Genomic DNA, 14,159 nt, shown 5'->3' on the forward strand with positions numbered 1-14,159 from the left:
GCTCAGCGCGCGCGCCCCCGCGTGCCCGCCGTGAACGCGCCTCCCCCCCCAATGGGATTTTCCACGCGCCGTGTGCACAGCCCGGCAGGCCGCCTCGGCACGTAGCGCACGCCTTCCGAACCGCCGCTGGCGCGAGGCGGCGCCAACCAATGGGAGATCAGCATGCGTTAGAACCGACCAATAGAGAAGCAGTAGGTGTCTGAGTCGGCCAATAGGAGATGGGAGGCGGGCAACTCATTTGCATGAGGTGGGTATAGGCTGGTCCGAGCGCAGCAGCTCCTTCTCAGTCAGCGTTGAGCCGGGCGCGGTGCGGAGCGGTAAGAGACGCTGGGCCGGGAGGGGGGCGGTAGCGGTGGGTGGTGGGCCCGGCCTGTAGGCCGAGCTGAGTTGTGGGAGAGCTGGGTGCGAAGCTGCTGCCTGCCCCGGCTCTGCGTGCCCTCCGCTCCCCTCGGGTCGGACCGGGGCCTGCGGGTCCCGTGGCCGCACCGTTGGGCTGTGTGGGGCGCTGCGCGAGTCGGGCGGCGTTTAACGTGACTCTTAATGATTAAACAGTTCATCTGGGACGGTGAGTCGCCGTTCGGACCTTTCACCCCCTTAGCAGCGCTGGGTGTCCTTCAGCTTCATGTCAAATATTGAATGTTTTACGTCAGCGCCGAAATCTGGGCGTTTCAGGTCTATTAAATCCCGGTTATCTGCAGGCAGCGCTCTGGGGAGCGGCCCCCGCAAGGCGATGCCCATCTGTGGGCATTCGTGTACGGAAAAAGCGGCTGCCGAGAGGATTTTGGCCTCCGTTCCGTTACACGAGGCTGAGTCACGGGGCAGGGCCCGGCAGGAAGCATTGCAGGCCGGCACAGCAGCGCAGTTCCAGGCCTCCATCTTGATGAGCAGCTCGTGGCCCTTTGAGTCATTCCGTGCCACGCGGTGCTCAATTGCCGTACACCGGGCTGCAGTGCTGAGCCAGCAGCACGTGGGACGCAGGAGTAAGAGCAGGATGTTCCAGGCGTGTGGAGCAGAGCGGTTACAGGGATTGAAGGCAGTGAGGTCAGGGATTAATGAGCAGTAAGGCTGTGTTTTTTGTTTTCAGGGTGCTGGTATGAGAGTTGCAGACTTAAAGCGTGTAAGTGTCACTGCTGACTGCATGGTAGCTCTGTGATGAGCACTCTAAATGAATTAGGCTGGTTCTGTGGCCAAACTGCTGCTGGTTTTTATTCTCCGTACTGACTTCTTGTGAAGAGAAACGTGGCTGTAACATAGCTTCCATGCATTAATCTTAATAAAACTGGTAGCAGCTTGCACGTATTTGTAACTTTAATTAGAGGAGTCTGTGCTGTTTGTGGAGTCCTGCTTTCCCTGTGCACAGTACAGCATTGGGGAGTAGATGGTGACTGATAGGACTTGAACAGGGAGTGATGCCTTGGCTGCGATGTGGCCTTGGAGAAGGTAACAACATGGCTGCTCCCAGCAAGGCCTGGGAAACCAAAGGGAGGCTCTGACCTTGCCAGCAGATGAGACTACAAAACAAGGTTTAAGGCAATATGTGCATAAATGACCACTCTGTGTTTGACCAGCTCCGTCACAAAGTACAAAGGTCTGGAGAGGCAGCACAACCGTCCCAGCTTGTGTACAGTTAGCCTTCCTGCAGCAGGGCTGTGTGTGGGCTCTCCATCTAACTGCATGGGAGGGGGCAGAACACTTGTCCATAGCTTGTGGTGAGCTGAACCAGGGGAAAACTCAGTGGGAAATATAGTGAATATAGAAGTAAGTGAGGGTACATGGAAATGAGGCAAAAAAACAAGGCAGGGAATTCTTGGAATGGTGCAGTGCTGTGAAATGCCTCCCTCTAAAAAAAAAGAGGGAGGGACTATTGGGGAGGTCATTTCCAAGGACATTTGAGTAAGGTCAGACCTGGGGTACCAGCGGGAGCAGCATGTATTGCTGGAGTACCACCTTTGTGAACAGGCAGTAACTGCAATGCAGTAGAACTTCCTTGTGAGCTGCTTGTGCTTTCAGAGAACAGAGTGTCTTATGTAGCAAATCTGGTTGTGAATAGGAAAGCAGGGCATTGTGGGTGCCAGCAGAAGAAGCTGCAAAAGCCTTTTTCAGATAAGTGGGGATTGTTCACCTGAGTGGTTGCTTGGAGCTTGTGGCAGAATCTGCATGGATGAGACTCCAGATGTGGAAGTTGCAGGGATTTATCTCTAGCTTGTATGTTCACTGGTTTTAAGTTAAGTATTGACAGCATGGAGGGCGGTTGGAGCCAGCTTGCTCTGCTTCTTAGGATGGCCGTATCATCTGTCAGGGTGTGAGTATTACAGTAAGGCAGACGGTATCTAAAATATCTGAGCTGCCTTGGACAGTCAGCTGCTCAGAGGCAAGGCAGTTTGAAGGGCACTTCATCCCAAGGGGACAAACTGAGTGTCTGCTTGTGTCTTTTAACACAGGGGAGAAAAACTTCCCTGTGGAGGATGAAAGGTTGTGAAGCTGCCTTCCTCCTGTGTTGGTACAAGCAGCAGTACTGCTGAGAGCCTCTCATCTCTGTAACTGCAGGGAGATTTGTGACCGTTCTGCTATACAGAGCTACCACCCACATGGGCATGCCAGGAGCTGGCTTCCAGATGGTTCTGAGGCTGAGCTTTCTCTGCAGATGAGCTCGTCTTGGTGCTGGTCCATGGCTTACAGGCATTCATCTGACTTGATTATTCTTAAAGTACCATCTGAGCTTACATAAGGCATTCCTTACTGGAGTTTTCTTAAGTTTAGGGATGTGAGATGGGGGCAGAAGAGAGTTCTCAAAGGTGATGGTGGTCTGTCTTCCCTATAAGAGGAAAAGCTATTCCTGTAGATACTTCTTTTAAGAAAGGGTGTAACTATTAGTGCTTAGTTAGAGCTGTGGGTGTCTGTTTCTATTTCAAGTCAGGTTCCATTGGGCTCTGGACAGCTGCTGTGCATACTGAGTGCTGTTGCCCTCGAGTCTTTTAGCAGAAAGAATTCTAACTAGCTGCAGAAATTTCCTGTACTGGGATTACCTGACTGCTTCTATATGCCGAGCATAGAAACTTCTGGTTTTAGGTGGTTCCTCCTGCTTAGGCTGAGGTTCCCCTTGTCCTTGTATAATGCTGTAGTCCAGTGCTAAAGTTTTCTTTCTTACAGTGCAAAGCAGTGTTTCTGAGCTGTTCCTATGACTGTTGGTGACACTGCTGGCTATGAATTACTAATGCTCAGCTCTTTTGTCAGGTGTTCAAGATGTCCATCCTTAAGATCCACGCCCGTGAAATCTTTGATTCTCGTGGAAATCCCACTGTTGAGGTAGACCTCTACACCAACAAGGGTGAGTCCTTAGTAGATGTTTGTCTATATTGCATAAGTATTAATGCAAACAGTGTCATGTGCCTCCCTCCCCTTGTCCTAAGCTTAACTTGGATATCATTGGCCCACTCAGTTAACACCTTCTTCCTGTCCCTAAGCAGTTGCTAATGGATTTAGTTTTCCTGTGTTCATGCAAGTCTGTTTGATTGCACTTGAGCTTGTTTAACTTCTCAAGCTCTGTAATGAAGATCTTCTGCTGTGGAATTGAATCCTGGATGAGGTTTTCTTTGCATATGTAATCGGGCAGGACCCAGCATCTTGTCTAATTGAGTTTTCACATATAACACCTTATATTTCTAATTATTATATAACTTTTCCTTGGTTTCTGTTATTTATTCATACAGTATTTGATAGGATCTGACAAAGGCATTGTACAAACACAGACCAGTGTGATTCAGTGGAATGAGCAAATACAATGGCTGTAATACACTAACTCAATAGCTGATCTTTTTGCCTCAAAAGATTAATGCAGTCATTTAATGAGATTGCCCCTGCTAAGCTCTTTGCCTAAGTGGGATAAGGGGAAGGCAGGAGATGGAAGGCTGGCATCTTGAACAGGCTGAACAGACTCCAATTTGCTCTTGAAGTTCAGCACTCTTAATTGGAAGAACAAAGTCCGAAGAGCTCAGATGAGCAAAACAGGTCCCTGAATTGTCTTATGTGCCGCATCTCACAAGAGCTTAAGAGCTCAGTGACTAGACTGGCCTTAAAAGTAGACTCACTGAATAAAGCTGCTGTACTGGAAGGTGAATGGGTAGCTTTGAAATTCACACAGGAAAATATATATATATTCCTCTGAGCAAGTGAAAGCTTGCTGTGGGGTGACACTGATGGAGCAGACAGTTCATGTCGGATCAGTAAGATCTGATTTAGATATGAGCTCCCCTATCTCTAGGGGTGAAAGCATGCCGTAGGTTGGGAGAATGTGTGGGTGGTGGTTTTCGGTGTGCTAAGGCAGTTTCTTTTTGTTACTAACAGGTCTGTTCAGAGCTGCTGTTCCCAGTGGTGCCTCAACTGGAATCTATGAAGCTCTTGAGCTTCGTGACAATGACAAGACACGCTACTTGGGGAAAGGTAAACCTGAATATGGGTGTCTGTTAGGCTTGGTTTGTTACAATGGAAGCATTGCTGCTGGAGTTAAACTAGATTGTATTAGAAGAAACCTGGGCTCCTTTACTGCCTCCCATAGCCTGTATAAGGCATGGAAATGAAGTGAAAGTGAGTGCCTGCTCATAGGCTGTGCAACTGGAGTGAAGATAAGGCACAAACTACAGGGTTTCCCAGCAGCCTGAGCAGAGTGGCTGCTTCCAGCAGTGCATGTGGGACTCAGGTGTGCCAACTGACTGGGCATGTCTGTAGTACAGCATGCTGAGACATACTTAGTTGTACTTTTTGATGCCTTACATGTTGGTGTAAGGTAGAGAGAGTGCTTCAGTGCAGCTAGTTACCAGATCCCATATTAAGAAAAAAAAAGTCAAACAGCTGTTGTTAAATGTCTACTTTGGCACTGTAAGGCTCGTTAGATCCCAGCATGCCAAGTCCTGAATTCCAACTGCTGGCAATGGGGAGCATGCAACAGTGTAAGAGAAATCACTGAAGTGCTTCCATTTCAGGCAGCATCATAGCTAAAGTCATTTGACTTTTGTCTTTCACTGTGGGTAGTCATAATACTGAAGTTTTAGTTACTATATTTTAGTTGCCTGTGGACTGATAAGATATTCTGAAAAGCAACTAAACAGTCAGCAGACTGGTGGAGAAAGTAGTACAGAAGGAAATGAATAACAGTGTCCAGCAGGACATTAATAAACATTCTAGTAACAATTCTTCAGTTCCTCTTAGGACTTGGACAGTAGGACTCCAACAGGCAAAGTGGGTAATTTCTGCTTAAGATCCACGATGGCTACTGCTACAGTGCAAAGTAAACTGTAGATGACTAAATATACCAAAGAACAGAAGAGGTTCTGCTATCCACTTAAGGCATCTTTTCCCTGAGCAATATAAATGCATACTTAGCTCAGTGTGCTAAATGTGTGTGTGCTTAGAGCTGCTAAACCTGATCCTGTAGCCACTTCTTCATGGGCAGATAACTAGGCAGCAGAGTCTGAGCTTCTTCAGCAGGCTGTCACAGCTCAGGGTCTTGTATCTCCTGGCAAGTAACAGGAGTTTAAAAACACTTCACCAAATGGGATGAGTTATAGATAGCTGGAAGGTGTTCTGTAATATACATTTGTGGACTTAAAACCATCTTAAAGGCAATGAATGCAGTTCAGGGTACACTGAATTAGCATTTATTGGGTTCTGAAGTGTAGGTTTCCGGGGGTATTTAAATGCACTGCAGGGATGACAGCATTCCTTAGGTTGATGTTGGTAGCTGGCAACTGATCTGTGCTTATGGGAAAGAAGCAAGTTGAAACTGGAGCTCTTGTTTTACCTAACAGTGGTCCACGAAGACTAGAAAGAGTGGTGCTGTGTTTACATGCTCTTTTTTGCTGTGTTAATAGCCCATTTAAATTCTTACATCTGGGTGCAGACATTGTATTTTCTTTGGTGTTGTATCAAGTGTAAAATACGTGTGCTAAGGTGATGCTTCAGGAGTGTTACAGAATGATGGCAAATAGTAAAATAAATGCCTGAGCTGCTGCATGCTTAACTTGCAGGGGAAGTTTTTCATTTTCCCTACTCCTACCTTTCCTCTACCAGTGGGTAGGAGTAGGCTATTCTAAAACCTGTTCTAAATATTTGGCCACTCGGTTTGGGTCTGCAGTTGATTCTGCAGTATCAAACCAGGGTGGGAAGAACAAAAACACAGCCTGGCTGACTGCTGCACAACTTCCTCTGCCCTCTGAACCCTTTTGTTTCTGGACTACTGCTTGGTGTCAGACACCTGGGGATCTGTAGGTCTGTTTCCCTATCTGTGACCTTTGCTTTTTCTTGCATGACTGATTTTTGTCTTTGGCTGTGAGCTTTCATCTCTTCCTTGATTCTCTTGTCCATTTCGCTTCTGTCAGGTGTATCCAGAGCTGTTAAATATGTTAACGAGTTCCTGGGGACAGCATTATGCACACAGGTAATGGATGTGCTTTTAGTGCAACCTTGTCACTTGGACAGACTTCTCCAGTGCATGGTCTTGCAAACTAACGTTGCAGCAGGCATTTCTAGATGATACTTCATGCAACTTCCATTCAGTTGAGATGGTGTCTATAAGTGTTCAGCAGTGAGCTCAGGATTTGAATAGCATGAGATGGTATTGAGATCATCTACTAATGCCTGCATAACAAGTGTGGTTGACTGGTGTCTGATTTGCTTGTTCTTTCCAGGTGTCTCAAAAGCTGTTGAGCACGTCAATAAAACAATTGCACCTGCACTGATTAGCAAGGTAGGAGCAATCTGTCTTCTGCTAACATCAGTTAATGCCAGTCCAGTGCATCTTGGCTGATGGGTTTTCACTCTATAGGCAATTAGAGGATCTGTATTACCTGGGGGATGTTAGCCTGTGTATTGGAGTGCATGAGAAAAAACTGACCTACAGTAATTGCTTCCCTTAATGATTGCATCTCTAACACTTAATCAAAAGAATCTCCAGTAGTGTGCAACTTCAGTGCCTGGGGATCTCAGTGGAGTGTGTTGAAGATGGAGGCTGCATTATGGGGGGGTTGCGAGGGGAAGGACACAGTGATGGTGGCTGGGTTTTGTCCAGGCTAACTTGGAAGTTAGTCTTAAAGGACTCTTAGTGAAGCTGCAATTCCTAACAGTATGTACTGAGTTACAGATGGGTTTGTGACCTGAGCAAGCCAGCTGTCTTTGAGCTTGCAGTAAGGAAGCAGAGGGCACAAACAGTAGCTTTCCCCTAGGTCAGGCTTATAGTAGTGTAACTGTGTCCACAGTTAGGTGGTCAGAGGGCCTGGCCTTATATCTCTGAATGTGAAGAATAAAGGGAGCTTTTGATTTGTCAAACTTAGCTCAGCCTTTGTGGTCTGTTGGAAGTGACCAGAAGATGCTGCTGTTTGATAACAATAAGAACTAGGTTACTGTTGGTAGTTGAGCTTAAGCAATTCCTGATGCCTGCCGGGGAAATAAAGCTGCAGTGGGTAGGTGGGAGTTCTCTGAGCCATGTTGCTCCTCACAGTGTTTTGCCTGTTTCTCTCTGCAGAAAGTCAATGTGGTGGAACAAGAAAAGATAGACAAACTGATGCTGGAAATGGATGGAACAGAGAACAAATGTAAGTGGACTTTGTGTCGTAGTGAGGCATGAAAAGATGAAGGCTGTCATATAGGTCTAATGTAGTGCACATTGTTTCTGGTAAGGTAAATGGCTTATGCTGTGTATTACCTAACCAAGACCATGACTGCTGATATTGGTGAATCTCTTCAGGAAAATGTCATTTTTCTGTAAACAATCTGTTTGTATTTCAGCTAAATTTGGTGCCAATGCCATCTTGGGTGTATCTCTGGCTGTTTGCAAAGCTGGTGCTGCTGAGAAGGGTGTCCCCTTATACCGCCACATTGCTGACCTTGCTGGAAACCCTGAAGTCATTCTGCCTGTTCCTGTAAGTTTCCTTATCTCACTCGTTAGAGATGTGATCTGACCAGGTGCTTGCAATGTCATTTGGTCTCAGGTTAAATTATCTTGGTAGCGGAGTATCTCTTGCTGTTTTCTGCTCACAATGAAATATGTTAAATGACTTTTCCTTTGGATTATTTCAAGGCTTTCAATGTCATCAACGGTGGCTCCCATGCTGGCAACAAGCTGGCTATGCAAGAGTTCATGATCCTCCCTGTGGGTGCTGAGAGCTTCAAGGAAGCGATGCGCATTGGTGCAGAGGTCTATCACAATCTCAAGAATGTTATCAAGGAGAAGTATGGCAAGGATGCAACCAACGTGGGTGATGAGGGTGGCTTTGCCCCCAATATCCTTGAAAATAAAGAAGGTAAAAATGACTTTAGCGTGGGAAGAGACCCAACTGGTCACCAGTTGCTGCTGTTTCTTTGTTCTGCTTCTGCTTTGAAGATCTGTAAGATCTTGTATGGATGTGGTCCAGTATAGGACCACAGAGCTACTCCCTTGGAAGTAAGTTCATGCTGTTTGACAGGATGGCTTTGACCTGAGTGCCTTCCTCACCAGTTCTGTACTGAAATGAAGCAGACTTTGCACTTGAAAAGGGGTGATGTGGGCACATCGATGTATCTTGTGTTTCCTAATGTCAGTAGTCACAGTTTAGTGGAATTGTTGTTTTTTCTTGCTGACAAAGGAGAACAGTTTGAACTGTAACTAATAAGTGAGGTTGCATTCAGGTCAGATTGTGAGGCTGAAGCATTCACTGCCTCCACAGCAAGACAGTTCAGTTCAGAAGCCTTCAGGGAAGTGGGGATGCAGTCTGACTTAGGGAAGTCAAATAAATGCTTGTTCCTACCAAAAAAGTGTGCACCAGAAAGGGCAGTACTACAGCTCTTCAATCACTGGCATGGCTTAAAGCTGCTAGTTATATTGTTGGCCTCTGAGCTGCAGTTGCCTTTTCTGATACTTGAAGGTGAGGAGCCAGCACTGGAAGTGGATGCGTTTGAGTCCTGCAGGAGCATGAAGCTTTTACTAGTTCTGTACACTAGCAGACATCAATGAAGATGACTTTGGATGGCTATTACAGTCCAAGGAATCTGTGTTGCTGGCAGCAGCTGCTCTTGCAGCTTGTATAACATTAGTATCTTTAAAAACACTTTGTGTAAGCTTCCTACTGTAAATAGCTTGGCTGACCTGACTGTTAGGCTTGGAGTTGGGAATGCTTGGAAGTCTTCCTGGTTGTGAACCTACTGGATTTCACTGCTTGGGCTCTTCTTAAAGCAGAGTAGCATAGTGGGTAGTATGTAGAGGCTTGTACTGAGGAGCTAGATAGCCAGTTGTGTGCAAGTGGAGAAAAGCAGATGCAAAGAAAAGGTGTATTGCACTGCACGTCAGTATTTATGTGCAACAGCACCTGATCTGGGGCTTAAAGGGGATTTGAGTATGGTCACTGCTTCCTGCCCATATTCATAAAGCTGAAAGATGTAGTATCATCTAGACTTCAGCTCTTTAAACTGTAGCCCTGCCTGAAGAGATTAGCAATTGCTATCTCAGGGGTATTAAAATCTGAGCCCAGTATTGAAATATTCTGTTCCAGTTGTTTCAGAAGATCCTTGTCTGTGTGGCCTTCAGGCTTTTTTGCAGGGAGTAATGGAAATTCTTGCCCAAGTCAGTGTGCTGCTAGAAGAGAACAGCTTTGAGTTAAGGTGTCCAACAGTATCTCACAGTTACCTTCCGATGTTTCAGCTCTGGAGTTGCTGAAGACTGCTATTGCCAAGGCTGGCTACACTGACAAGGTTGTCATTGGCATGGATGTGGCTGCCTCAGAGTTCTACCGTGATGGAAAGTATGACCTGGACTTCAAATCCCCCGATGATCCTAGCAGATACATTTCTCCTGACCAGCTGGCTGACCTGTACAAGGGCTTTGTGAAGAACTACCCATGTAAGTTCGAAAGTTCCAGGACCATATTAGTAGCAGATAGTAGGGGATGACTGCTGAAGGAAGAGTTGAGATGTGGCCTCCCTTACGTGCAGGTCAAGAGCAGAGCAAGCAGTGAGCTCCCTAGAAGCTGTAGTGGGTAATACTTGTTTGAAAGCAGCTCGTATCCTAAAGCTCCTTCTGTTTCTCTGCAGTGGTGTCCATTGAAGACCCTTTTGATCAGGATGACTGGGCTGCCTGGAAGAGTTTCACTGCTACTGTTGGCATCCAAGTGGTTGGTGATGATCTGACTGTGACCAACCCGAAGCGTATTGCCAAGGCTGTGGAGGAGAAATCTTGCAACTGCCTACTGCTTAAGGTCAACCAGATTGGCTCTGTGACAGAGTCTCTGCAAGCGTAAGTTCTCCCTTTTCTACCATGTTAGGGTAAGGGATCCTGCTTTGCATAAGAGGTTGAATAGCTGAGAGGGCTGAGCAAAGTCTAGTGGAATAGAAATCTGATGATAAGGCATTTGTGAAGGGATGAATAATTGTTAACTGAGAATACTGGCAAGTAAACACCTGTACCTTCACGTCCTTCCTATCATATATGCATGTTAGACACTAGGCGTAAGCATGTGTGAAAGCAGCTCTGTGACACTAAGCTTTCACATGATTCTAGCCCTAAGATATACTGAAGAGCAGTCCTGCCTTGCCAAATCTGGGAACACCCGGTGCTTGGCAGTCTGACCAGAGCAAAGGCTGCTATGCAGATGAGGATAATGTGACACTGCTTATCTCTTCCAGTTGCAAGCTTGCCCAGTCCAATGGCTGGGGTGTGATGGTGAGTCACCGCTCTGGAGAAACAGAAGATACCTTCATTGCTGATCTGGTGGTTGGTCTCTGCACTGGTCAGGTTTGTGTCTGTAGCTGCTGTATTTTGCCTTCTTGCCTGTTAAGATAATGTGATGATGAAGCCATGATGCATTGCAGATGGAGTATTCTGTGACTTAAGGCATGAAGATCTTCCTGTATATAGAAGCAGGAACTCATCTGCTGTATGGGAGTGTGACACTGGAACATATTATCTTGTGTAAACTCACCTTTAACCAGGAATGTAAAGGGAAGAAAAGATCTGAAAGTGAATTCCATTGGGTGTGTCAGGATTTCCAGGCAGTGAATCTGTTAGTGAAAGAACACTGGTTTCTGTTCCCAAGCTTTATCTTGATCAAGTATACAGGAATTCATAGCCTGATGCTGAAATCTTGTCACTGTGGTGACAACTCTGAATAGAATAACTCTGTATTTGCTTCTGTGGCCTTCTGCTGTAGTTACTGATGAACTTTGGTTTTCCTTTCAGATCAAAACTGGTGCCCCTTGCCGATCTGAGCGCCTAGCCAAGTACAACCAGCTGTTGAGGTGAGACTCACAGTGGGAAAAGGGTTGCAAGTTAGGCATGACATAAAATGAATCTGCATTATTAATGCATTTGGGTCCAGCTTGCTCTTAAACTGTTCAGTTTCTGAGATGCAGAAGTACATAAACCGACACTGGCAGAGATGTTTCTGGGTTGGTGGTTGGCTCAATGGTGAGTTGGATTAGTTATCAAAGTGGAGATAAAATAGGAATGTTATACAAAGCATCCTGTGATATCACATCTCTGAGAAATTGTCGTCTGCATGAGACATTTCCCTTGGACAGGAGTTTGAAGGATTTGAGCAGGATTATGTAGGAGATGGCAACCAATGTAGTGGAGTATTTGTAAGTTCTGAAGTTACTTGAAGGGAATTGACTAATGACTTAATTGTTATAGCCTTGGTGGCACTATAGGCAGATCAGGTAGTTCAGTGTAAGGCTAGCAGCTGTACTAATGCAGCTCTACACTGACTGCTCATACCAGCATTTTGTTGCCTTTCCATCAGAATTGAAGAGGAGCTTGGCAGCAAGGCCCGTTTTGCTGGAAGAAACTTCAGGAACCCTCGTACCAACTAAGCTGTCTGGATCGTACCACCCCGTACTGGTTTAAAGCACTAGTCACCTGTTTAGATCACAGTTTCCTGTATTAGAAAGATAAGGGCAGCTGAAGGAAAAAGTAAAGTTTGCAGGTCCTCTCCCTTCCCCCTAGCTGACTCCTTTACCTAGTGTTCTCACCAGCTCTGATCTGTTACTTGTAATGCTCTGCTGCTTTTTAGAACAGTCTCAGTGGGGTTTTGTGTGGTAAACATCTTCTGGAACCATGACCTTTTAACACTGGGCATAAACACTTCTCTGCCTGTCTGTTCTTCAGTGTTTGGAGCTGTGACTTGCAATGCAGTAAGAGGTACCTGCAAACAGAAGTAGTAGTGTTTTTACATGTGACAAATAAAAGCATCCAACAACCCAACAAGGTGTGACTTTGAGTTGTTTTGGAAGAGGCTGAGGAAAATGGATGCCTTCCATTAAATATGTCCTGTTTAAAGCTGCTGTGCTGACTGAGATGGACTGTGGCTGGGAGGTGGATTTAAATTGCTTTGTGACCAATAGACAATTAGTTGAATGTATGTCTGTAATCAAGAAGTAGCCTTAAGGATGTGTTTAGTTGTGTACAAGTAGGACTAGGAGTAGGTTTCTAAGAGATCAATTATAATCCTGGAGGGGAAGAGGAAAGCTCAGGACTTCTTAATTTAGCAAGAGGTGAGCTGTGTCCTAGCAGGTGCTGTGACTGACATTTACAATAGGCTGCTGCAGATGTCTGCTTGTTCATCTCTTCAGTAGTGAAGAAAATCAGTGATAGCCTTGACGTGTAGCAAGAAGTTGACAGTTGGAAATATTGCAAGTGAATTTATTGTGGAGCAGTACTGTAGCAAACCCTTGTTCCTGGATATAGAAGGGGGGGAGTTAAGGGAGGGGAAAAGCTATACATGAAATAAGTTAAAACAGTGTTTCTAGAAGATTGTTGTGTAGTTTGTAAAGATTTTCATCCAACAGCACAAGAAAGCCCAGTAAGAGTGGGGTGCCATATTGAATTAAAACCTTAATTAAATATAGCAATTGGTTTTATATTCATTAGTAGCATTGTGATACAAGTTATAATTGAATGGATGTGATGGCTGCACTTAATTTTTACCCTATTAGCATCTAGGTACTGTATTTCACGGGGTGGGGGATGGTTCTGGATGGGAAGAAAAAGACTTCAGGGGCTTCCCAGCTGTTGGAAAACAGATGGCTGTAAACAAGAGACATAAGAGCTAATACTCACATTTCCAGAAGCCTTTGCTTTGTTCAGGTCACAGCTCTGCTGCTTCACTGGGAGGAGAGACTGCAGAGTACAGCTTGTTCCCAGTCAGTGCTAATGATGGGGATGAAGAATTCCTGTTCATCTGCGGACTGTGCCACCAGTGCTGTTTAGGTGAGCCTTCAGCAGGGAGGAGTTAGAGTGTTAAAACCTTACCAGGTAGACAGGAAAAGTGGAGGGAGGGCTAATTCTTATGGCTTATGATCTTTTCCATAGTGACTGATTTATGAAGAAGAGATGAATCTGATTCACTTCAGTGACTGCTCTTCAATTCCAAATAATCAAAGCCACCCACGAGCTGGAAATCAGTGTTGTAAGGAGCACAGCAGTGCCCCACTGTGGCCATTGCCTGTGTTGCAGTGCTTCATTTAGTTGCAAATAATCTTATACTTTGTATAGATCTAAATCAGTAAGGAGGAAACATTTAATGCCCCTGGTATTGCAGGGTGCTGGCTATCAGAACCTCGATTTAAACATCTCCATATTTAGGTTAGGGAAAATAGATTTGATTTCAGAAATCACTATAAAGAATACAGTGCTACCAATTGGCTTGTGAGGACTGTAACATCCCTAAACAAATCTGCATTGGAGGATGGGGAGAAAGAGGGTACAGGCCTGCCAGCACAGAGTCAAAAGGGCAGCTGTGAGTTGCCAGGGATGTTGGCTGTGCCTTGTGCTAGCATGAGTAATGGCTGTGATGGGGTTTAGCACACAGGAGACCCTTCATGGGAAGGGCTGGCTTCTGTAGTGTCTATTGATCTATGTTTTCTTATTAGAAAGACTCATCTGTTGTTGGCACTTCTGAAATACCTCATTTGATAGGAAGACTGGAGAAACAGCAAGCTGCAGAGAATGCTAAACATGCCTTGAAAAGAAAGGGGTTCTTGGCATCTCTGCTTTAAGGAGAACTATGGGGAGAGGAAAATGGTGTGTAAGTAGCCCCTATAAAAGCTGGGCCTGTGTGGCCTGTAGCCCTACCGCCTGCTCACTTTGACAGCAGGGAGAGCCTCTGTGAGCTCCCGTGTTCCAGGCTGTGTTTGTTTGT

The 14,159-nt window shown here is 45.7% G+C and overlaps 1 protein-coding gene across 1 annotated transcript; it reads left to right on the forward strand.

Annotated features, from left to right (window-relative positions):
- The first annotated feature begins 242 nt into the window (after nucleotides 1–242).
- On the forward strand, nucleotides 243–12,226 carry ENO1 (enolase 1). Its single transcript, XM_072354252.1, has 12 exons — nucleotides 243–317; nucleotides 3,235–3,328; nucleotides 4,345–4,440; nucleotides 6,684–6,742; nucleotides 7,517–7,586; nucleotides 7,780–7,913; nucleotides 8,072–8,294; nucleotides 9,668–9,865; nucleotides 10,057–10,258; nucleotides 10,648–10,756; nucleotides 11,201–11,259; nucleotides 11,763–12,226. Exons 2-12 carry the CDS (start codon nucleotides 3,244–3,246, stop codon nucleotides 11,830–11,832), a joined length of 1,305 nt encoding a protein of 434 aa, XP_072210353.1. The 5' UTR covers nucleotides 243–317; nucleotides 3,235–3,243; the 3' UTR covers nucleotides 11,833–12,226.
- Nucleotides 12,227–14,159: the final 1,933 nt, after the last annotated feature.

Source organism: Excalfactoria chinensis, chromosome 20 (genome assembly GCF_039878825.1).
Source record: "Excalfactoria chinensis isolate bCotChi1 chromosome 20, bCotChi1.hap2, whole genome shotgun sequence".
In the NCBI taxonomy this organism is placed as follows: domain Eukaryota; kingdom Metazoa; phylum Chordata; class Aves; order Galliformes; family Phasianidae; genus Excalfactoria; species Excalfactoria chinensis.